We start from the raw sequence: 24791 nt of genomic DNA on the forward strand, positions 1-24791 counted from the left end.
TCTTGATCCAGCTAGGATCTCCCACTCTTTCCCTCGACTGTCGCCCTTCATTGTTCCCACTCATGACCAGGCTATTCATGTAGCTCTTGTCCATTTCTCCGTGTCTTTTTTTGGGGTCCCGTTTTCCAGGTAGCCTCACTGGTGATGTGAGTAGCAGTCTAGTCATCCTTGTTCCACATCTAGCATCTTCCTATGAGTGAGTACATACCATATTTGTCTTTCTGAGTCTGGGTTACCTCACTCAGGATGATTTTTTCTAGATCCATCCATTTGCCTGCAAACCGTGTGATGTCGTTGTTTTTCTCTGCTGAGTAGTATTCCATTGTGTATATGTGCCACAATTTATTTATCCATTCTTCAGTTGAAGGGCATCTAGGTTGTTTCCAGGTTTTGGCTATTACAAACAATGCTGATATGAACATAGCTGAGCAAGTGCTCTTGTGGTATGATTGAGCATTTCTTGGGTATATGCCCAGGAGTGGTATAGCTGGATCTTGGGGGAGATTGATTCCCAATTTTCTAAGAAAGCGCCATATTGATTTCCAAAGTGGTTGTACAAGCTTGCATTCCCACCAGCAGTGGAGGAGAGTTCCCCTAGTTCCACATCCTCTCCAGCATAAAGTGTCTTCAGTGTTTTTGATCTTAGCCACTCTGACAGGCGTAAGGTGGTATCTCAGAGTTGTCTTGATTTGCATTTCCCTGATGATTAGGGAAGTTGAGCAATTCCTTAAATGTCTTTCAGCCATTTGGGATTCCTCTGTTGAGAATTCTCTGTTTAGTTCTAAAGCCCATTTCTCAATTGGACTGTTGGTCCTTTTGATGTCTAATTTCTTGAGTTCCTTATATATTCTGGATATCAGTCCTCTGTCAGATGTGGGGTTCCATTGCCAAATTTTTAAGGACATATTTTAGAGAAAAGTCAAAAGGAAATGGAGGATTTAAGACTACCAATGTCTGATGCTATCTCAAGATGTGAAACAGAATGTGATGGACTGATCGTGTTTTTCTTTGGGGATGTTATTTTTATAAAGACAACACACTTAGTAGGGGGTTTCCTAGCATTGAGCTCAGCAGCACAAGGACTCCCCACTCAATGACTAGTCTGGAATCCTTTAAGTAAAGTGGAGATGCAGCAAGCTGATAAAATGAAATGTAGAAGTGCCTGCAATTGAAAGGTCAGGATGAGATGGGTCACTCCAGAATGTTAATCAAGAAAAGTCAGAATAAGGAAAATTAAATATAGGAGGAAGTCTGACAATGTGTGGGAAAAGTCTTTATTTGCTATTGCTTTGGTGATTGGTATTACACATCATCCTCGGAGTATAAAAATAGTACAATGGGATCCTTCTTTGAGAAAACATGTCCACATTTGATATGATATTGTATATTAAGTTCAAGTCTCTGAAATCTTGTAAGAAAAAATGGCACATCATGGACCATGTTTCTGGAAAAAGAAATAGAGAAGAATTACTGAAGCAGATTTTGGTTGGAAATATGTTAAACATATATATGACATACAAAATCATGAGAAAGAAAATCAGTAAAACAATCCAGACAGGAGTCCAATAGGGTCTGAATATTGATAGACACAATTATCTTGATGCCTGCACTATCCACTTAATTCTAAATTCAGGCTGTCAACAAGGACAATGCTCTTCTGATGAGGAAGACATCAGGGCTCCCTTTCTGCCCTTATTCATGGGGCTGTAGATGGCAGCATTCAGCATTGGAGTGAACACACTGTTTACATCACCAAACCTACTGTAATTCTCTATGTTAATGTGTAAGAGAAGAACTGAGGCAAACTGACAGTCATGTCCCAAATAGCAGGCAGACCAGCTTTCAAGCACCAAATGCAAATCATGGTTATCTGAAATATCAAGAGTATGAATATAGCCTCAGTGCAGTTTCCAGTGGTCTTTTGTCACCATCAGCTTCTGGCTCTGCGTTTTAGAAATTATGTAGACAGAAGAAATCACCTCAGTAATTTTCACGTATAAAAAGCAACAGTCAGATTCATGACACAGTACTGCCTTGATTAATTTAATTATAACTCACATGGGAATATAATCAGTCAAATAAGAACACTAACACTTTCTTCACAATTCCTCCCAACACATAATCATATTTTATATAAAACCTGATAACTCTGAAATGCTTGTAGCATATTACAACACTTGAAATAACACAGTATCTTCTGGGCATGACAGGACTACTGCACTCATGAACTCCAAGGTCAAGCGGTCAACATTCTAGTATGGAAGAGAAAGGGGCTCACTGCCCCCACCCCTAACTGAGAAGCTGGTGGTAGTTGGTGGCTTTCGGAGGAAGAAGAGTCAGTTTACTTTAGGGTGCTGATGCCAGGTGGTTTGAACAAACTCAGCGATGGCTCTAACACATGAGCATATGGTCATGCAGTGTTGCCCTAGGTAGATGATTTAAAACAAAACAAAAGGCATTGATTTAGTAATGTTGGGGTTAGCAGAGTGGATCAGGAACCATTTGAGAGGAATGTGGGGTAATATGATCAAAATACACTGTATGCATAGATGAAATTCTCAAAGAATTTTAAAACTGTATTATTTAAATGTTTGCAGTTCAATAGCATTAAAAATCTAATACAAACTTATCTTTTTTACTTTATAATTTTTTACTTTATAATTTAATTTAATTTTACATATCAGCTACAGATTCCTCCCACCCTCCGACCCACCCTTCCTCCAATTCACCCCCCATTCCCATCTTCTCCAGGGTAAGGACTCCCCTGGGGATTCAGCTCAGCCTGGTAGATTCGGTCCAGAAAGGTCCATTCCCCTCCTCCCTTCACCCAGGCTGAGCAAAGTGTCCCAGCATAGGCCCCAGGCTACAAAAATCCAGCTCATGCACTAAGGACAGGTCCAGGTCCCACTGCCTGGATGCCTCCCAAACAGTTCAAGCTAATTGACTGTCTCACTTGTCCAGAGGGCCTGATCCAGTTGGGGTTTCCTCAGCTATTGGTTCATAGTTCATGTGTTTCCCCTAGTTTAGCTATTTGTCCCTGTGCTTTTTCCAACCATGGTCTCAACATCTCTCGCTCATACAATCCCTCCTCTTTCTCGCTGATTGGACTCCCAGAGCTCCACCTGGGGTTTGGCCGTGGATCTCTGCATCTGCTTCCATCAGTCATTGGATGAGAGTTCTACCATGACAGTTAGGGTGTTTGGCCATCCAATCACCAGAGTAGGTCAGTTCAGGCTTTCTCTCCACCATTGTGAGTAGTCTATTGTAGAGGTATATTTATGGATTTCTGGGGACCATTCTAGCACTTTGCTTCTTCCTATTCCCATGGGGTCTTCATTTGTCATGGTCTCGTTCTTTGTTCTGCCTCTCTGTTCTTGATCCTGCTGGTATCTCCCACTCACCTACACTCTCTTTCCCCTGACCCTTGCGCTTTATTACCACCCCATGTCCACTTTGCTCATGTATATCATCCATTTCTCTGTCACTGGGCGATCCCTGTGTCTTTTTTTAGGGTCCTCCTTACTAGGTAGCCTCCCTGGAGTTGTGAGTAGCAGTCTATTCATCCTATGTTTTACATCTAGTATCCACCTATAAGTTAGTACATACCATGTTTGTCTTTCTAAGTCTGGATTACCTCACTCAGGATGATTTTTTTTCTAGATCCATTCATTTGCCTGCAAATCTCATGATGTCATTGTTTTTCTCTGCTGAGTAGTACTCCATTGTGTATATGTACCACATTTTATTTATCCATTCTTCAGTTAAAGATCATCTAGGTTGTTTCCAGGTTCTGACTACCACAAAGTTCTCTTGTGGTATGATTGAGCATTTTTTGCGTATATGCCCAAGAGTGGTATAGCTGGATATTCTGGGAGATCGATTCCCAATTTTCTAAGAAAGCTCCATATTGATTTCCAAAGTGGCTGTACAAGCTTGCATTCCCACCAACAGTGGAGGAGAGTTCCCCTTGCTCCACATCCTCTCCAGCATAAGCTGTCTTCAGCATTTTTTATCTTAGCCATTCTGACAGGTGTAAGGTGGTATCTGAGAGTCATTTTGATTTGCATTTCCCTGATGATTAGGGATGTTGAGCAATTCCTTCAATGTCTTTCAGCCATTTGAGCTTCCTCTGTTGAGAATTCTCTGTTTAGCTCTATAGCCCATTTCATAATTGAACTGCTGGGCATTTTGATGTCTAATTTCTTGTGTTTTTTATATATTCTAGATATCAGCCCTCTGTCAGATGTGGGGTTGGTGAAGAACTTTTCCCATTCTGTAGGCTGTCGCTTGTCTTGATGACCATGTCCTTTGCTCTACAAAAGCTTCTAAGTTTCAAGAGGTCCCATTGATTAATTGTTTCTCTCGGTTTATGTGCTACTGGTGTTATATTTAGGTAGTGATCTCCTGTGCCAATGCGTTCAAGACTACTTCCTACTTTCTCTTCTAGCAGGAAGTGGTTGGGGTCTCGGGTGGATGGGTGTGGGGGCAGGGCGAGTAGATTGCAGGGTCCACTGGGGAGTCGTAGAGAAGGGGAACCTTCCCAGGGGAGCCCTGCTTGCTGGCCATCAACTGGGGCCCACCTAGGAGGGTCTTCCCCAGGAATGGCTGGGCCCAGGGATGGGACCTAGGGGCAGGCCTCCCTGGGTATGATCCCAGACACTCACCTCTGCTCCAGATGGGAGCTCTGGGCAGGATCACTTTTATCTTCTTAAAGAAAAGTGTGAGACAGTCACTGTCACCACAATTCAGATTTTTGACTTGGGACTAGAAGATTTTTTTTCTGCAGACACAGATGGTCAGTATGGCTCAGTTCATTCACTTATGCTTTTAACTATCTTCTTTTTACCATCCTTAGGAAGAATTTCATAATGCCTGTGATTATTATTGAGCATTTCCACAAATGTTTACATCATGTTCAGGAAAAGGTAATCTTAAGTGGCATTTCATTTTTCTTTCTTTGGTGAATAAATATTTGACTATGAAGCACCCTGGAACCTAACTGAAACATGAACAAATAGGAAGTCGTGTGACTCCGTTACTTAAGTTTTGTTGTTGTTTTTTTTTTCAGACGAGATTTCTTCCAGCTAGACAGATAACAGTCCTTCCATCAAGAATTTTACTCCCAGGGTTAGCTTTAATTAAGAGCAGCCATAATTTGAAATAAATGTCTACACAAATCATTCACAGTGCACTTTAATATCCATTGTTCTCTAAATTTCAGAACCATCAAAACCCCTCTAAGGCAAATCCCCAAGTTGATCATGAAAAGTACTAGGGAAGGGACACTGAGATGGCTACTTAGGTGAAAAGAGAGTTTCTGCCTCCCAATTGGTTTCTTTGTCTTCACATGAGCAGAATGACAGAATAGTATGGCATGTATTGTTTGTCATCTGTCTGTCTGTCTGTCTATCTATCTATCATCTATCTATCTATCATCTTCCCCTTCTCTCTAAATAAATATATTGTTTTTAAAGTGCCCATCAGTAGATTTCCATATATTAATCGTATGAATGTTTATTTTTATAATGACTGAATAAACAAATACTGTTTAAAATCATGGGAAAATCACCTTTGCTAGGAGATAATAGTTTTTAACCATAGCCAAAAGAGAATCTGCCCCTTAACTTTGTGGCAATGAAACTCTCAATCCTTCCCTCATAAAAGTGTGAATTTCTACTTTGTTTTAAAGGACCTATCATTTAATTTTCTCAAGTCCATCTATTAGTTTGGTAGAACCATTGGCTTTGTGCCAGTGGTTTGAATCAGCTGTGCCTGTGTGAAGAAGATAGCACTGTGGTGTGAGGCTAGTGTTTGTATTCGTGTCATAAAGATGTTGACAATTTAACTTAAATGGAAAATCACTCCAGGCTCAAAATTGTTGTAAATAGAGAGGGAGGAGGGAACTAATGTGAGAAAAGTGGCAAATTTTCATATCCCTTCCTCCTACTTGGTTTGTCTTCTGTTTCTGGAGAAATAAAAGTGGTGTTGTCTTATTGGGTAGGACAGTTTCCCAATGCTTACACCAATCCTATCAATCTCGGTAGGCATACCTGCAAACCCAGAGCTATGGAAGCAAGGGAAGAAGTATCTTGAGTTGATGGAACCCTTACCTGTCCCTCATTACTCCATTTTCTCAGCACAAGAGATGATTATATACACACGCTCATTGGTCAATGCCAAGACATGCTAAGCATGTGTTAGTCAATGGCATCGGCTAAAAGAGATGTTTTCATCACAGTGATTTAACTACTTAGTAAAGAAGTAGCATTCCCTCTTCAGTATGCAATTTGTCTTTCCTATGTCCTCACAGGTCTAAATTTGAAGTTTCCTATCTGAGGTCATCCACCTGATGAGTACTACAATGATGTGTCTCTTTATTGGAAGGTAATGTACAGGATTCTAAAAAGTTGAGTAAATCATGGTTCTATGAAGGTTCAGATGGCCAAGGACCCATTTTCTATAACAGACCAAAACCATAGGTAGACAAGGAGAAACTCTTCAAATGCTGTTCTTTGGCAACTTCTGCTGTTTTACCTGATAGGGAGCACTGGTAGGGACAGTGACTAGGCAAGGACAGTGACAAGTGGTTTCTTCTAGTGTTATATTTCTCCTGAAGCCCAATGGATCAGGAACTTCATGGGATTTATCACACACATGTGCCCATTCCCAGCATTACTGATTTCATCCTGGACTGTGAGACTCTTTTTCTAGGAGACATGATCATGCATTTGAACTCTTATGATACCCAGAGCTTTTAGGTCCCCTTCTCTGGCTGCTCATAGACTTCTTTTTCTTTAGTCTTACCTCTGTTTTTTGTTCATTTCTTTCCATTTCTGATGGCTGCCACCTTCTTCTGCCTTTGCTGTTCTTGAAGGATTCAAGGGTTTCTGCAGCTGAGATCCTCTCTCAACCCTATTACTGCCATTGGGATTAATATCCAGAATGCTATCCTCAGTCATTTTATTTCTGGTATCAGCTTGGGACATTCAGTACACCAAGAAAAAAGTAGGCCTCTTGGAAATATTTCATATGTGGGGAACTGAGTGCTTGTTTTCTAAACACTGCACAGGAAGTCTCATTCCTTCATTAAAATACCCCTTTTCATATTGAGAAATAAAATACTACTGGGAAATAACATCGTTTGAATTTGGGAAGGAGGGAGGGTCACCTGCCTCAAATACAGGAGCATGGAAACACACCCGGGAAGATCCTGCAGGGCTGGTTACAATGTTGGAATTGGGTTGGGGGTACACTCAGAGAAGCCACATGCCTAGCTGTCGAAAACTGCCTCAGAAGTGCCTCAGCAGATAGACAATATACCTGTCAGGATGCTGTGATGAACGGCTGGCAGAGGTAACTTGAACAGTGCAGCCCCCAGGAGAAAAATCCCTCAGGTTGAGTGTGGTTCCCTCCATTCTGCACTTAAGAGACCAAAACGAGATAGATTGCATGCCTCTGTGGGATACACATTGAGATTAACTGTTGAAAAAAGAAAAGGCAGCCAGGCAGTGGTGGTGCATGCCATTAATCCCAGCATGTGGGAGGCAGAGGCAGGTGGATTTCTGTAAGTTCGAGGTTAGCTTGGTCTACAAAGCAAGTTCCAGAACAGCCATAGCTGTTACACAGAGAAACTCTGTCTCAAAAAAAAAAAAAAATCAAAAATCAAAAAAAGAAAAGAAAAGGCAAAGGGGGAAAAGACAATAGCTGTGGACGTGGCTCAGTTGGCAGAATGATTCCTACCATGTAGGAAGCTTGGGGTTCAATTACCACCCACACTCAACAAGTTCCCACTTCTTTAGTCCACACAGGAGGGACTGGAGAGTTCAGAGTTTGTTCAGCCAGGATATTTCTTTTAATCATAGAGCAGTTTCTATGCCTAGAGAGGTGAGGAGGTTTGGGTGTAACCTGTGGTACATTGTGATTTTCGTTAATTACTTGATGTCTCACAAAGGCAAGTTTACATTTTTGTTGAGTTCCTGTCCTGTCAATGAACAAGGAAGGATGTGGGGCTTTTCATTTCAGCAGCATACTGACAGTGTAGAGTTCCAGCCCAAGCTTTTGCTCCTGATTTGTTTTTTAATTCACTTCCTAAGTGTTTAAGGCTCTGCCATTTCAGTATTAGAGGAAGTTGAGGTTCCCAGCAGCAACCATGCTCACAGAGTCCACACAGAAGTGTCTCTGTGAGAAACATGACCTCCTCCTGGACATCACTACTTCTTGAGTATACTGAACAGACTGCCTGATAGTGCTGAACACAATCAAAGCAGAAGAATATAAAATATACTTCTATTCTACCTGGCAAGATAGAAAACCAAGTATGAACTTAGGTTAATGTACAGGAATCTCTGGGATACTTGTGGAAATGAGGGATTACTTCCATGTCACTCTGAGAGTCTGAATTGGGAACTGGAATCCACATAACAGTTCATATGAAAATAGAAGGGTTGACTACATTAAGTCCATAGTACTGAAATTCTTTCCTATGAATATATTCTTTCTCCTCCATATATTAAAAACACATCAAAAATCATGCCCTACATGATAGTTCGTGCCTTACATTCCAGGACTCAGAAAGCATAGACAAGTAGACCTCTGTGAGTTCAAAGTCAGCCTAGTCTACAGAGTGAAATTTAGGATAGTCTTGGCTGTAGAGTGAGATCCTGTCTCAAAAAACAAAACAAAAACAATAAAAAGAAGTTACCCCCAAAAAAGGTGGGGCATAGTGATGTACACTTGTAATCCCAACACAATAGATGCAGAGGCATTTGGATGTCTGTAGGCCAGCACAGGCTACATGATGAGTTTCAGGACTACATACAGAGACCCTGTCTCAAACATCATCAACAATAAGAATAACAAAAAGAAACTGAATAACACATAAACCTACACATGAGAATAGTTTGTGAATGTTTCAGTAAGGATCTAATATCCAGAACACTAAAAATCTCACTTCATTTTCATTTTATGTGTATGGGTGTTTTGCCTGAATGTATGTCTCTGCAACACATCAATGCACTGCCCAAAGAGGTTGGAAGAGGGCAAAATGTCTTCTGGAACTGGAGTTAGAGAGGGCTGTGAGCTACCTTTTGGTGAGTGGACTGCAACCTGGGTACTCTACAAGAGCAATCATACAGTGAAATTTGTATTAATGCATCTGAGTAGTAGGTCCTAGTAATTCATACTTTGAATTACAATTTGCAGAATATTTCAAGGTCACTATTTGTTGCTCTGTACATTCAGCAGAGGTTACCATTTCTAATGGGAGCAGTGCATTCAGTAACTACTTGATAAGTTAACATGTACACTTGGTGAACATGCACTTTCCAGTTATTCTGGTTCCTACCTATGTGGAAAGATGCTGATGTCTATGTTCCATCATTAATACAAGGCTAATATTTTTACTTTAAATATTATGTTAATTTAGTTTTATATTCATATTTATATTTTAAGTTCTTTGAGACAGTTCTATTCCTGGAAGTGTGTCCTAAGTTCAGCCCAAGGCAAGGGCTGCAAGCATCAAGCATGAAGAATTTGCACAGACTTAATGGTAAATAGTCATAGATCCCTTAAGGACCCATCTGTTAGGATATCTGTAAGTAAGTTCTCTGAAATCTTTTTAGAAAATAAATGTGAAGGTAACATAAAGGGCTGTAGTTGTTAGGACACATCACTCACTAATGTTAAAGCAAAGGGATGATGGCTGCATTAGCCCATTCTCTGATGATTTAGCCAAACTCCCAATGATGTGTACTATGCAAAGAAGGGAAATGTTAAGCAATAGAAGACACAAGTTGCATTTTACTAAGGAGTACACACTTAGAAAAACGCTCTCTTGGAGCCAGAGAGATCAGAAGTCATTATGTTTTGGGTACATCGATTTTCTTTTCTAGGCAAATGTCTAAGCAGAAATAATATATTTACGTACCTCACAATATTAAGGGCTTTAAGAGGCAGTGGACAAAAACAGAACTGGGTCATTCCTGCAAGCTTTGAGTGTCCTGGGATGATATTAGAGAAGATGGCTTGCTTAGTATGGTGACTATGTGCTGTCCCTGCATCTCACTTTCAGCATCAGCATCAGCAAGGTTCTAGAGTATCAGGCAGATGACCTGGGCATCTCCATCCACATGAGTGTATGTGAACTGTGCCAATTTTCTCTTGGCTTCTGAGGTCAGACTTGAGGGTTGTGAAACTAAGCTGTATCCTGTGCCACTCTAAATGAGCTTGAGGAGGCTGTCCCCTGGTTACCTGAAGGATGTAAAATGAAGGAAAAAAGCTAGCTGACCAATGAGACCCTAGAGAACTAGAAGCATTTGGCTGGTTAAGCTTTTAGGCTTTTGAGCAGCAGTTCAGCAGAGATCCATTTGGATGAGAACTCAGGAAACAGGATCAGCTGAGGAATTGGCAAGATGAGGTAGCTGTGGCTTGTTCTGTCTCTCTGACCTTCCAGCATTCACCCCAATACTGGCTCCCAGGTTTGATTTTATAAATAAGACCTTCTAACGATTCTGCTGCACCAGGCCTCCTTCTTAGTTGCTGGAATTTGCAGGCAATCCATTATACCTTGCTTTCTAGATCTTTTCACATCTCAGATTGATTTACAAAGTCATATCTCTCACATTTTCTCTCTATCTCACTTCTCTCCTCTGCTTCTTTACCCCAGCACTGCTCTGCGTGTTCATAAAAATTTTCATACCAGTTTTGGCACATGCATTGCTCTTAAATTTCAATAGGTCCTCGACTTGGTCTCTACAAGACCTATTTAGAAATAAAGTTAATAATCACATTTACAGCCCTTGGTTCCATGCTTTGGTGGAGAAAGTCCAGAGATGTGCATTCCAGGCTGACAGGGGGCTCCTCTTTACAGGGACTGTCAAAAGTAGAAGAGTGAGTTTAGGCTATAACAAAGTTCTTTGATTCAACAACCCTGAGCCTCTCCCCTTGCCGGTCCTTCTCATGATCTCCTATGTGTATTGGACCCAAAGATAGCAGTACCAACCATTCCCAAGCATGTAGAGTGTAACAGGTGGCTCCAGACCAAGGAATTTAACTTTTGTTTGCCGGTTGAAACACCATAATAGTGATGTACATCATGTTCTATCCCATGATTATTGAATGTCTGGTGTGTGTGTGTGTGTGTGTGTGTGTGTGTGTGTGTGTGTGTGTGTGTGAGTGCATATGCATGTGCATGTGTGTTTCCCACTCAAGGTGCCTCTACATAGTCTAGACTGAGCACTGCCTTGCCACTGACCTTTCCTTTGTCTATTGATTCAAGATTTGGACCATCATACACTTCCTAGAACTGTTTGTTCTAAAGATCTGAGGGCTTAACTGGGCGCATGTGTCTACAGCCAGACCTGTAAAGAGCTAATTGCTGGGACTCATCCCCGGCGGTGGATGGGTCCAGCAGAGGATGTAAGGCATCAGAGGGGAAGGAAGTGAGCAAGGCCATGGTGGTCGAGAGAATCTTGCAGCCTGACTGACTAGCAGCCAGAGTGTTTCTTTATTTATACAGAATTTAGTTATCAGGAACTAGAACATATCAGTTTTTGTTTTAAACGCATGTTTCACTTCCTTTTGCTCATCTTTTAGTCATCATTAATAAACTATGACAGAATAGAGTTATTATTTCAAATCATTTTCCCTCAGGTTTTGACATCATTAATAAACAGAGTTATCATTCTTACTCATTAACCCCATAGCCTAATTTTTTGAGAACCTAGAGGCATTTGACAGCCTGTGCTCAGGCTGGTTGCTTTGGGTGCTTCAAGGACACTAGACCAAAACAAATCTTCAGCCACTCTGGGCATTTTGCTATGTCTCAAGCAATGTATTATTAACTCTCAGTGGTCAGAGTGCCCAGGAAAAATCCTCAGGCTAAAGCTGCTGCAGTTATTATTCAAATTCTGGCATAATACAATCAATGTTCACATTTATAACTTTATAGAATTTGTCTATAAGTCTAATCCTGGCATTCTGTTGTTCCTTGGTCAAATGACATTATAGTGGCTCTACATGAGCTAACGTCTAAGAGAGGGAGGTCCTCATACTTTTATCATCTTTCCACTCCATACTTTGCTCATCAGTATGTCTCTGTGTAGGGCAGAGTTGTATGCCACATAATTGTCTGAGTGTACAGTGGGAAGAGCCTTGTAATATGAACTGTGGCCAACTCCTCTTGACCTTTTTGAATTTACTTTGTTTTGAATATCTTGTTCCAGTGTAAGTATAGGGACACATGTTTCAAGAGTGTCTCATAGCCTCATGAAGAGACCTCTGGCTTCTTTATATGTCACAGCCTACAAGGTGTAAGGAAGACCTTCAAGTAGATAAGGATATCTCCCTAAAAGCAGGGCAGAAATAGCATGTTCAGGACTTTCCTGGGTAAGCTCAGAAGCAGCATTCCTGGGAGAAGGTATAAATGATTCATAAGGAATTTTCCATCAACCCAATATCCTCAAATTGTACAAATATTAAAAGTGCCCAAGTATGTAACAGGTGGAGATGAAAACCAAAGGTGGCATGGCAGCCATGATGTGGCTCAGTTTTGCTGGATCTTTGTCACACAGCTGGCTTTCTAACTTCTGCCATTCCATTCAGATATGACTGTGCCAGCTAATCACATCTTCACTCACAGCCTCATAGCTTGAGTGAGCTCTGTTTACTCTCAAGGGGAAAATTTTTTTTTTGAGACAGGGTTTCTCTGTGTAGCTTTGCGCCTTTCCTGGGACTCACTTGGTAGCCCAGGCTGGCCTCGAACTCACAGAGATCTGCCTGCCTCTGCCTTCCAAGTGCTGGGATTAAAGACATTCGCCACCACCGCCCATTGGAAATTTTTATTACTATCTATGTGACTTATCTTTGTTTTGAACTCCCGAATCTCTAAAAGTCTGAAGATCTTCCCCCATGATGTTTACTTCAGAGGACTCATCACTCCTACTCCCCATCATCCTGACACAATTTCTTAGCATCATTTATTTCTCATCATTTTGAGTATGCATCTGAAGCAGGGGAAGAGCCATTCCTGTACAGTGTTTTGAAAGTGAGCCTTCAACTCCCCATAGATAGTTCCTAATGAAGCAGAGAGCTAGATCTCTGACTTTGGAAGGAGAGTGTGCCAAAGAAGTTTCTGTGTGACCCCCCAGAGGGACTTCTGATATGGCACCTTGGTTTCAGATCATTTTGGAGTGAAGTAGTTATCAGGGAGATAAAGGCTGTACTGTGGACATCAGCCAACTCCTCCCTGGACATTCTCCTGTATCCTGGAGAGCCCTGGCATTCCATGTGATGTCACCAGTGTTGTGGTAACACCAACTGCCATTGGGGCATCTGTTCATTGCCTAAAGGTTTCACTTGCAGCCATGCTGGCAAGACTGAGCAGGCTCCTTGGGAGACGGAAGGCAGAACATAACGAGACTAGAGAGAGGAGGAAGGAAGCTGGCCTTCATTCTCAGTGCCACACATCAAGAAATAAATGGTTCTGGGGAAAGCGCAGTGAGTCCTGAACAAGGGATGGGGAGCTTCCTGAAGGAGGAAAGGCTTCAGCTGGGTTTTTCACAATGGCACTCAGGATCTTGGAGCTGTTTGGAAGTAATGGACCTATTATGCTTCTCTGAGTTCCTAAAAAGCAGACCTGGAGTTGAGGGTTTCTGGTGGTTAGTTTGGCAGAGATCCAGGAATGGTCAAGCCTGCAGCTGCTCTGCTCAGGGCCTCTGCTTTCACTCCAAGTGGGAAGAAGCATAGGAGGGAGAATGAGGCTTCAGTTACAGCACTGAACTTCACCCTCAGTGGACATTGTTTGGTCGTGTGATGCTAATAACAGGCAGAGTAAAGTCCCTTGGCCAGAGTTGGAGGTTCTCATTTTACCTCATAGCCACTTGCAGGGCAGGAGCCACCAAGCATTGTTGCATTTCAGTGACCCCTAAGGTTCCTGAGTTCCTGCCCGCTCACTAGCCAGTCATCTTTTCTCTAACTTGGGTGCAGGAATGGGCCATCACTCTTCCTGCAGGTGTTTGTTCTTGGTGTCTGAGGGCTCACCTGAGGATGCCCAGTCCTTAGGTATCTCCAGTCTGTCCTGTCACTAGGTGATCACACCTTTGCTAACATCATGATGGATGGACTGTACTCTGCTGAAGTTTTGGAGAAATTTTCATCATTACCTATGTAACTTATTTTTGGTCTGACAGGACACTCATAATCTCCCCCCACTCACCCACAGTGTAACATCCCTCCCTGTTCATCTTTCCTGATATCTTCATTCACTTCCTGGAACTTATCTTCCTCCTCCATCATCCTGATCTGATTTCTTAGTATCCTTTACTTCTCATCTTATTGATTAGAGATCTTAAGGAAGGGATGAGCCCATTCCTGGAGAGTGTTTGGAAAGTGAGTCTTCACCTCCACAGGTTGACCTAGTGAAAAGTTTCTTATGAATCAGAGATCTCTTGATGCTGAAGGTACTGAAGGCCTTCCCCTGTGTGTCAAGGAAGGCTACTGGAAAGGGAAGCTTGGCTTTTAGTGAATTGAGGAAGAGATAGTTATCAAATAAGTGATGACAGTTGGCAGTGACTCTAACAGTTCCTCCTCTGAACATTCTATTGTCTCCTGGAGAGCACTTGACAAGATCTGTGAATTCACCATGGTTGTGGTAATGCCATCTGTCCTTGGGGCATACCTTAAGTGCTTATAGGGCTCACCAGAAGACATGTTGGCAAGATTAAACACAGTGGTTGGCAGAGAGATTTGGCTTTCTAAGGAGGAAGTGAGGCTTGAGGTGGACCTTCCAAAAATAGGGTTCAGTAGCTGGGGTCTTAAAAAGAGATAGGTCTATGCTGCTTCTCTGGATTCCTGAAAGGGCAGACTCAGAGTCAAGGATTCCTGATGGTTAGTTGGCAGAGAACCAGGAGTTGTCAAGGCTGCAGCTGCTGTTCTGGGAGTTCCTTTATTTCATTTTGAGTGGCAAAGAAGGCCAGCAGGAGTCACAGACAAGGAGTGTCAGGGTAGGGTGTTCCTACAGTTCATTGTCAGTGGATTCCTTTAGGTTCCATGGGTATCTGATGTGAGTACCAAGGAGGAAAACTCCCTATCCATGCACCAAGGTCTTAGACATTCAGTTACTTTTAGTCCTGGACACAGGTGAAAAGGGATTGATGGTGCTAAGCACTAGGGACTTCAGGACTTTGCTGTCTCACGTCAGATATGAGCTGATATTTCCAGAGCTGCATGGGTGGGTAACATATGCCTTCCAGGGACAGTGGAGCTGCAGTAGGGGCTGGTGCAAAGTGACTGGGGACAGAGACATGGCTTATGAGCCCCAACTTGAGGACAGCTGTCCTGCTCTTTGGGTCTTCACTGGGTTCCATGCATTCCCTCTTTCTCAGGCCTCTTCTTGGGACTCAACATGATCTTTCCTGGCCCTGTGCCATATAGCCGTACAAATTCACTTATGTTCATCTTTATACAGGGACTACTAGAAAGGCATCGACTCCAACCTCCCTCACTGAGCAAGAGCAGCAGATGAACAAGGTGGATAGACTGACTTGTCAGCTACAGATGATGACCAATGAAAGGAATGAACTCTCTATAATCCTGGCCAATTTCACCAACAATGATTTGAACAACAGGTAGTCATTATGTCCAGTTCTATGGTGACTATCTTGATCCTACTGAGTGAACCCCAGCAATCCTCAGGTCATTGGAGGCTGTACCTTCAGAGTATCCTCATGCCCAGGCTAATTTTTCTGAGTGCATCTGAGAGGCAGAACAGAAGCCTAGTTGGGAGTGAGATGGGGATACAGGCTGCCCTGCTTGCTCCAAATGAAAAGCAGAGCTTGTGGCCTGAATCACAGTCTGGGGATAAGGGCAGTAGTGTGTGAGCTCTTACATGCATTCAAGAGTCTTTGACAGGTGTTGGCTTATGGGAGATGCTATGTGCTGTGAGTTTATGGTGACTCTTTGTTCTGACCAGCAGGAGCTTGGGTGCTGGTAGCTGTTGGAAGCAGCAGGAGGGGCCAGGTGCCATCTCAGTGTGTGCTTGAAGGCTGAACTTCTTCACTGCTCCTCTCTGGTCTTGATCCTTATTCTCTAAGACAATGCTACCTCCCTACATTTATTTGGCACCGTGTGTGTGTGTGTGTGTGTGTGTGTGTGTGCGTGTGTGTGTGTGTGTGTGTGTGTGTGCATGTGTACCCAGTCCTGGCAGTTGGAGGTCTCTGGCAGGACGTGGTTCTTCCTGTGTCAGGAAGTTTCCAGGCAATGTCAATAACTCACTGTGAGCAACAGTGTTCTTGGCCTGTGTGCTCATGTTGGCAGCCCATTGGAATCCACTGGAGATTTATAAATTTATCCTTAAGTTGGGTCTACTCCCTGAAAATACTGATTATGTGATCTGGGCATCCATATAGCAATAGGAACCTGGGATCAAAAATCCCCATTCTGAAGACACAAACAACATTATCATACATTTCTGTTGGGCCCAGACTTGTGACACAGACCCCTGAGGACTTCTTGGAAAGCTAATCATTTCCTCCAGACCCAGTGATGGCACCCATGCAGCCCTGGCTCACTCCCCTAGCACCACCTGACTGCTGGTCTGAGGCCAGGACAGCGAGTTAAATAAGCACCACATTGTCTTACTTTATAGGTTCTATAATATGACATCAACTGTGCTGGGGTAGTTGAGGGCACCACCTGAATTTATATGGTCATTGGGTCCTGTGTTCATGGGGTTCTTTGTTCCTGGGCCATGCCCTACCACAGGCTCAATTTCGAGCTGGAGATGCTGAATATGGAACATAAAAAAGTGATGGTGGACCTGGAGAAATTCCCTAATGAGATAAGTGAGGCCTTGAACAAGTGCAAGGAGTTGACCGAGGAAACTGTCTCCTGCAGGTGAGTAACTGACTTCACTGCAACCCCATTACTTGGGAGTGACTGCTTTTTACCATGTTTTTGTCTTTGAACCAAAGTGAGGCCTTTTGTTCTCGCCTGTCTGCCCCATAGCAAGCAGTCTGCCTTGTGCTCTTGACTTGGGCCTCTTGGACCAGTTTTGCTAAGAGTGAAGTGTCCCATCATTGTCCTGCCAGCCTCAGAGGCCTCTAGATAGAAAAACTATTAGCACCATGATGGGGTACCAGGCATTTGTGTGTCTCTGGGACTTTGGCAGGGCTTACAGAGCTGGTTCCCATGGGACCCACAGGTGGAATCTATTCCCATTGGATCTTCTGTTCTCCATCAAGAATGTTTACCCTCTACCTGCTGTTGTTTTCCCAATATCATGAACAGTTAAGCACATGTTGGGGGAGGCAAACCGTGCTCTCAGAAGTACATGGATCCCTTTCAGTTTCAGGGTTTTCAGAGACAGTCTGAGTCTCTCTGAAATTTGGCTCTTCTCTGGCTTTGCCAGCTACTAGGTTATGCTGGCATGGCTACAGTGGACTCTAGTCTGGGCATGGGATCTTGCATGGATGATGTGGGAGTGGCATATGGAGGCTGGATGGGGCTCACCTTGTTCTTTGTGGTGGTTCAGCATCCTTCACAGCCAGCTCCTGAGTGAGAGGACTCATCTAAAGGAAAAAGTGAGCATCTTGAGAGAGAAGAACCGAAAGCTGAGGGGGGAGCAGATTTCACTACAAGAGTCCTGTGAGGAGATGAGGAGGCTCTGTGGGGAGGCCCATGAGAAGATCTATGACCTCTGGGCCAAGGAAAAGCAGGTAGGCTGAGGTATTGTGTGCAGGCTGCCCACCATCTTTAATCATACAGATGTGCATTCACACGCAAACACACACACACACACACACACACACACACACACACACACACACACACACACACACTCATGGGACCATCCACCCACTTATCCATCAGATCACCAACATCTCATCCAATTGTTGGTTTCTGTGATCGTTCCTAAGTCTTTCTGGAGAGTTAGCCTCTTATGAGATCACAGGTTGGAAACAGCTTTGAGGAGCAGTGCCCTGTGAAAATGCCAAAGGAGTGGTTCTCATTGTCACCCTTTTTGTCTTCTCTCATATGTTACATCTCAACATCAGCTCCCCCTCCACCCCTCCTCCCACTCCTTCACCCCCAGATCCCTCCTACCCCAGGTCCACTCCTCCTTAATTTCCCTTCAAAAAGTTGCAGGCCTCCCATGATTTTATTTAATTATTAAAATAACATTGAACCCCGGGCTTTGCAAATGCTTGTTACATATTCTAACAATGAGCTATATACCCCATCTTTTAAAATCTTGATTAATGGTCACACCAAATTGCACAGATTAACTTTGAACTCACAGTAGAGTTCAGACTAGCCTTTAATATTCAGTTCTTCTGTCTCAGCCTCTGAGTAGCTAGGATGAGGGGTGTGCATCACAAACTCAAACCTAGTCTAAATACTTCAATTAAAATTAATAGTTAAACCAAATGTCAAAGGTCAATGGATTACAAATATGTGTTTTTAAGACATAGGTGCTAAATTATTAGTGATCTCAAAAACATCAGTGAAAATATAATTTAGATGTGTCATCGTTAGTAGACAGGTAGCTTTAAAAAAATAACATAATGGTTGCTTTTCAAGAATATTTCTTGGGAGTCACATAAATGCCAGGAAGTAAGCTATACTTGGAACAAAGAGATAAGATGTCTGTCCTGAAGGAACTGAGGAAGTTATTACCTTTTATCCATCTCGTACATTCCAGCTGCTTTTTGCTCTGAGCAACCAACCCTCCAGCTCTTCTTGTGTCTGAGACCTCTAATAGAGGATTTTCCTGCAGGAGGCAGCATCCAAACCCTCCTGTTGATTTGTCCATGAAATTCAGTCTCCACAGGAATGGCAATCTTACCTCCTGCCCATTATTCACAGCCTGCAACTCACTGCTATATATGAAAATGATTATATGCCATCAAATCATAGGAATTTCGGCTCCTTGTTAATATTTTAGTGGAAGGAAATTTTAAGCTTTCCCTTGGGTAGATACTACATAGTTAATAACTATTTTAGAGTGTTATAACTATTAAACAATTTATTTTTATTTTTATTGAGTGAATATTCTCTTTTTTACTGAAAATAGATCATTCTCTCATACAATAGTTCCCAACAGTAGTTTCCCCTCCCTCCACTCCTCCCAGTGCCCACAAACCTCCCCTCTTCCTCAGATCTGCTCCCCCTTGGCTTCTTTTCAGAAAAGAACAGGCCTCCAAGAGACAACAGCCAAACATGACAAAACAAGATAAGACCAAACAAAAATAAGACAAGACAAAAGCCATCATATAGACTGGACAAAGCAATCCAATAGGAGGAAAGATGTCCAGAGAGGAGGCAAAAGAGTCAGAGACAAACCCACTCCTACTTTTAGGAGTCCCATCAAAACTCCAACATGTACGCAGAGAAGCTGGTGCAGATACATGCATGCTCCATGTTTGCTGCATCAGTCTGTGTGAGTTCATGTGAGCTCTGCTTAGGTGATTCACTGGGCCATGTGACCTGATAGAGAGTTTCAATTTAGACTCCCACTTCCACACAATGACTGGCTGTGGGTCTCTGCACCCATCTGCTGCTAGAAGAAACTTCTTTGATGACAACTGGCAAGACACCAATCTATGAGGATAGCAGAATATTGTCAAGAATATTAGCAATTATTTTATTGATTTTTTTTGTAGTTACATTTGGTTCTACCCTAGGTCTGTGGGCTATTTGGTCTCCAGTTCCTGGCTATCCTGGCAGTGTAGGGCATGGACTGCTTTTCCTTCCATGGGCCTCAAGTTAAACCAGACATTGTATGGCCACTCTCTCAAGTTGTGTGCCAACATAGCCCCAGCACATCTTGCCCGGAGGACAGACTATATGTTGAGGTTTTTGCAGCTTGGTTGGTGTCCATGTTTCTCTTTCTATAGCCTGCAGAGTACCTTTCCAGGCCAAACAGAATAGAAGATAGGGGTGAGAGCTCCATGAAGGCAACATCTTGATCTCTCTATGTTCAATGAACTGTGTAGATATTGCCCACAACAATGGTACCCCACTGTCAGTTTTCAGAGACGAACACTTTGTCCTAGCATCAATCTGGGTTGTTAGGGAGATCCAGAGAATTCCCTTACCAACAGTTCAACTGACTGCAATCCAGTCTCACCACTGGAAGCCTTGCCTGGCTACAGAAGATGGTCAGTTCAGACTCTGTACACTCCACTACTAGGAATACTCACTAGGATCACCCATATAGGTTTCAGGAAGTTTTCTCTGCACTAGCTTTCCACAACATGCTCTAAAGGCCCCCAACTCCAGCTGTCTCTCCCCATACTCTCTCCCTCTATCCCTTCCCCCTAATACATGATCCCTTCTAATCCTGCTCCCACTAACCCCAAATCCCCCTGAAAAATATATTCTATTTTTCCTTCCCAGGGAGACCCATGTGTTTCCTCTAGAGACTTCGCTTCATCTAACTACTTTGTATCTGTGGAATGTAGCTTGATTATCCTTTACCTAACAACTAATAATATACTTACAAGTGAATACAAATTATACTTGTCTTTCAGGGTCTAGGTTATCTCTCACAGGATGTTTTTTTCTAGTTCCATACGTTTGCTTGCAATACCAGTTGGATATCATTTTATACTCCCTTGTGTAAATGAACTACTTGTTCTTTATTCATTCGTCCATTGAGGGACATCTAGGTTGTTTCCTGTTTGAGGTTATGAATAAAGCCACAATGAACATATTTGAGCAAATGTCCCTGTGGTAGGATAGAGCATCCTTTGGTTACATGTCCAAGAATGGTTTACCTGGGTCTTGAGGTAGATCAATTCCCAATTTTCTGAGGAAATACCATATTGATTCCACAGAGGCTGTACAAGTTTGTAGTCCCACCAGAAATGGAGGAGTGTTCCCCTTGCGACAAATCCACACCAGCATGAGCCGTCACTCCTGTCATTAATCCTAGATATTCTCACAGGTGTAAGATGGAATTTCAAAGTAGTTTTGATTCACATTTCTCTGATGGCTAAGGTTGTAGAATGTTCCAGTGTTTCTCAGTTATTTCAGATTCTTCTTTTGAGAATTCTCTGTTTACATCTGTACCCCATTTTTTAATTGGATGTTTTTGTTTGCTGATGTCTAGTCTATTGAATTCTTTATATATTTTGGATATTTTCCCTCTGTCAGATGTGGAGTTGATGAAAATCTTTTCCCATTCTATAGGCTGCCATTTTGTCCTATTGATGGTGTCCTTTGCCATAAGAAGTTTCTCAGTTTCATGAGGTTATTTTTAATTGATCTTAGCTCCTGTGCCAGTGTTCAGGGCTATTCCCTATATTCTCTTCTACCAGGCTCAGTGTATCTGGTTTAATGCTGAGGTCTTTCATCTACTTGGACTTGGGTTTTGTACAATACAGAGAATATCAATCTATTTGCAGTCTTCAACATGCAGACATCCAGTTTGACCAGCACCATTTTTTGAAGATGCTTTCTTTTTTTCCATTCTTTCTTTCTGGATTCTTTATCAAAAATCAGATGTCTGTAGGTATGTGTATTTATGTCTGGGTCTTTGATTAGATTCCATTGATCAATGTATCTGTTTTATGCCAACACCATGTGGTTTTATTACTATAGCTCTGTAGTGCAGCTTGAAATCAGGGATGGTGATACCTACAGCAGTTCTGTTACTGTTGAGGATTGTTTTAGGTATCCTAGTTATTTTGTTTTTCCACATGAAGTTGAGAATTGTCTTTTCAAGGTCTTTAAAGAATTGTTGGAATTTTGATGGGGATTGTGTTGAATCTGAAATTTCTTTTGCTAGAATGGCCATTTTTACTATGTTGATCTTTCTGATCCACGAGCATCAGAGAGCTTTCCACTTTTTGATATCTTCATTTTCTTTCTTCAAAGACCTGGAGTTTTTAAACATACGAGTCTTTTACTTACTTGGTTAGAGTGACCACAAAACATGTTATAGTATTTTTGGCTGTTGTAAAGAGTGTTGTTCCACTGATTTTTTTTTCAGTATGTTTATTATTTGTATGCATTTGTGCTAATGAATTTTTTAAGATAATTTTGTATCCAGCCACTTTGCTGAAAATGTTTTTCAACTGTAGGAGTTCCCTGGTAGATTTTTTAGGGCACTTATATATACTATCATATCATCTGTAAATAATGATATTTGTATTCATCCTTTCCAATTTGTATCCTCATGATCTCCTTCGGTTGTCTTATTGCTCTAGCTATATCTTCAAGTTCTCTATTGAATAGATATGGATAAAGTGGACAGCCTTGCCTTGTTCCTCATTTTAGTAAAATTGCTTTGAATTTCTCTCCATTTAATTTGAAGTAGGTTATATGCTTGCTGTAAATTATCTTTGTTATATTCGGGTATATCCCTTGTGTCTATAATATCCCTGTGGTATACCCTAATAAAACTTTCCGGAAATCAGAGAACAAGACAGCCACTGGATTAGACATAGAGGCCAGACTGTGGTGGCACACACTCCTTACCTTTAATTCTATCACTTAGGAGGTAGAGATTTGTCTGGATCTGTGTGAGTTCAAGGCCACACTGGAAACAGCTAGGCAGTGGTGGCACATACCTTTAAACCCAAGGCTTGAGATCTCATGTCTTTGCTTGGGAAGGACACTCGCCTTTAATCCCAGGAAGTGAAGGCAGGAAGAAGAAAGGTATATAAGGCATGAGGACCAGGAACTAGAAGATTTAAGCAGTTCAGCTAAGACTCTTTTGAGTGAGGACTCAGAGACTTTCAATCTGAGGAAACAGGATCAGCTCAGGAGTTGGCGAGGTGAGGTTGGCTATGGCTTGTTCTGTCTCTCTGATCATTCTGGCTCCAGGCTTTTTATTTATTATAAGACCTTTTCAGATTCATGTAACATATCTCCAGGACTTTTATCATGAAAGGGTATTGGATTTTGTCAAAGGCTTTTTTTTGGCATTAATTAAAATGATCATTTTTTTCTTTCAGTTTATTTATATGGTGGATTACATTGACTAATTTTCATGTTGTACTGTTCTTACATCTCTGGGTTGAAGCCTACTTGGTCATGATAGATGATCTCTTTGATATGTTCTTGGATTTGGTTTGCAAGTATTTTTATTGAGTACTTTTGCATCTATGTCTGTGAGGGAAAATGGTCTGTAATTCTCTGTTGAGTCTTTCTGTGGTTTGGCGTTCAAGGTAACTGTGGCCTCATAAAATGAATTGGGTAATGTTCCTTCTATGTTTATTTTGTGAACTAATTTGAGGATATTGGCATTAACTCTTCTTTTTCTGGATGGGAGAGTTTTAATGACTGCTTCTATTTCACTAGGTGCTATAGGTCTATTTAAATTGTTTATCTGATCTTGCTTTAACTTTGGTAAGTGGTACCTATTGAGAAAATTATCCATTTCTTTTGGATTTTCCAATTTGATGAAGTACAGGATTTAAAGTATGTCCTTGTGATTCTCTGGGTTTCCTCAGTGTCTCTTGTTATGTTCCCATTTTTGTTTCTGATTTTATCAATTTGGATATCCTCTGTCCATCTTTATTTAGTTTGGATAAGGATTTATCTATCTTGTTGATTTTCTCAAAGAACCACTTCTTTGTTTTATTGATTTTCTTGTGTTGTTCTCTTTGTGTCTATTTTACTGATTTCAGCTATGAGTTTGATTATTTCTTGCAGTCTACTCTTCTTGGATGTACTTCTTTTTGTTCTATAGCTTTGAGGTGTGCTATTAAGTTGCTAGTAAGAAATCTCTCTAATTTTTTAATGTAGGCACTTAGTGCTATGAACTTTCCTCTTAGCACCACTTTCATTGTGTCCTATAAGTTTGGGTATGTTATGTATTCATTTTCATTGAATTCTAGAAAGTGTTTAATTTCTTATTCATTTCTGTTTTCCCACTTTTCATTCAGTATAGAGTTCTTCAGCTTATACGCTTTCTGTTCTTTCTGTTGTTGATATCCAACTTTAATCATGGTGGTCTGCTGGAATGCAGGGAGTTATTTCAATTTTCTTGTGTCTGATGAGACTTGCTTTATGTTTGAATATGTGGTCAGTTTTGGAAGAAGTTCCATGAGGTGCTGTTCAGAAGGTATACTCTTTTGTGTTTGGGTAGAATGTTCTGTAGATACCTGTTAGGTTTATTTGGTTTATAACTTCAGTTACTCCAACATTTCTCTATTAATTTTGTCTATATGACCTGCACACTGGTTACATGAACATTGTTGAGATTGGAGTATTTAAGTTCCCTAATATCAGTGTGTGAGTGTCAGTGTGTGCTTTAAGCTGCGGTAGTGTTTCTTTTACAAAAGTGGGTGCCCTTGTGCTTAGGGCAAGCCTTTAAGAATTAAAATGTCATCTTGGTGGTGTATACTTTCCCATCTCTTTTGATTAATTTTGAATTGAAGTCCTTTTTGTTAAATATTAAAATGGCTACACCAGCTTGCCTTTTAGGTCCATATGCTTGAAATATCTTTTTCCAATCCTTTCCTCTGACATAATGTCTATACTTGATGTTGAAGTTTGTCTCTTGTATGCAGCAAAAAAAAAATGATTCCTGTTTTTTTTTAATCCATTCTGTTAGTGTTTCTCTTTTTATTTGGGAAATGAGACCATTGATACAGAGAGATATCACATGATTAATTTTTGTTATGTTGTTGTTGTTGTTGTTGTTGTTGGTGGTGGTGGTGGTGGTGGTGGTGGTAGTGGTGGTGGTGGTGGTGGTGGTGGTGTGTGTGTGTGTGTGTGTGTGTGTGTGTGTGTTGTTTATATTCATGTTGAGTTTGTGTATATATTTGTGCACTTTAGAATGT

At 41.6% G+C, this 24791-nt stretch overlaps 1 protein-coding gene across 9 annotated transcripts in view; it reads left to right on the forward strand.

Annotated features, from left to right (window-relative positions):
• Positions 1-24791, forward strand: part of LOC143269227 (disks large homolog 5-like) — a 181257-nt gene that overhangs the window by 46784 nt on the left and 109682 nt on the right. For 2 of the 9 annotated variants that reach the window (XM_076554285.1, XM_076554286.1), the window contains 5 exons: positions 4856-4925; positions 6311-6384; positions 15464-15623; positions 16759-16890; positions 17528-17711. The exons of 1 other annotated variant lie outside the window; for it this stretch is intronic. In XM_076554285.1, coding sequence (XP_076410400.1) covers positions 15517-15623; positions 16759-16890; positions 17528-17711 — 423 coding nt within the window. In that variant the 5' untranslated portion in view covers positions 4856-4925; positions 6311-6384; positions 15464-15516. Of the gene's footprint in view, positions 1-4855; positions 4926-6310; positions 6385-8916; positions 9090-13247; positions 13495-15463; positions 15624-16758; positions 16891-17527; positions 17712-24791 lie in introns of those variants that run through there. 6 more of the 9 variants (XM_076554276.1, XM_076554282.1, XM_076554277.1 and 3 more) reach the window with 5 other exon arrangements.

This window comes from Peromyscus maniculatus, chromosome 18, assembly GCF_049852395.1.
Source record: "Peromyscus maniculatus bairdii isolate BWxNUB_F1_BW_parent chromosome 18, HU_Pman_BW_mat_3.1, whole genome shotgun sequence".
Taxonomy (NCBI): domain Eukaryota; kingdom Metazoa; phylum Chordata; class Mammalia; order Rodentia; family Cricetidae; genus Peromyscus; species Peromyscus maniculatus.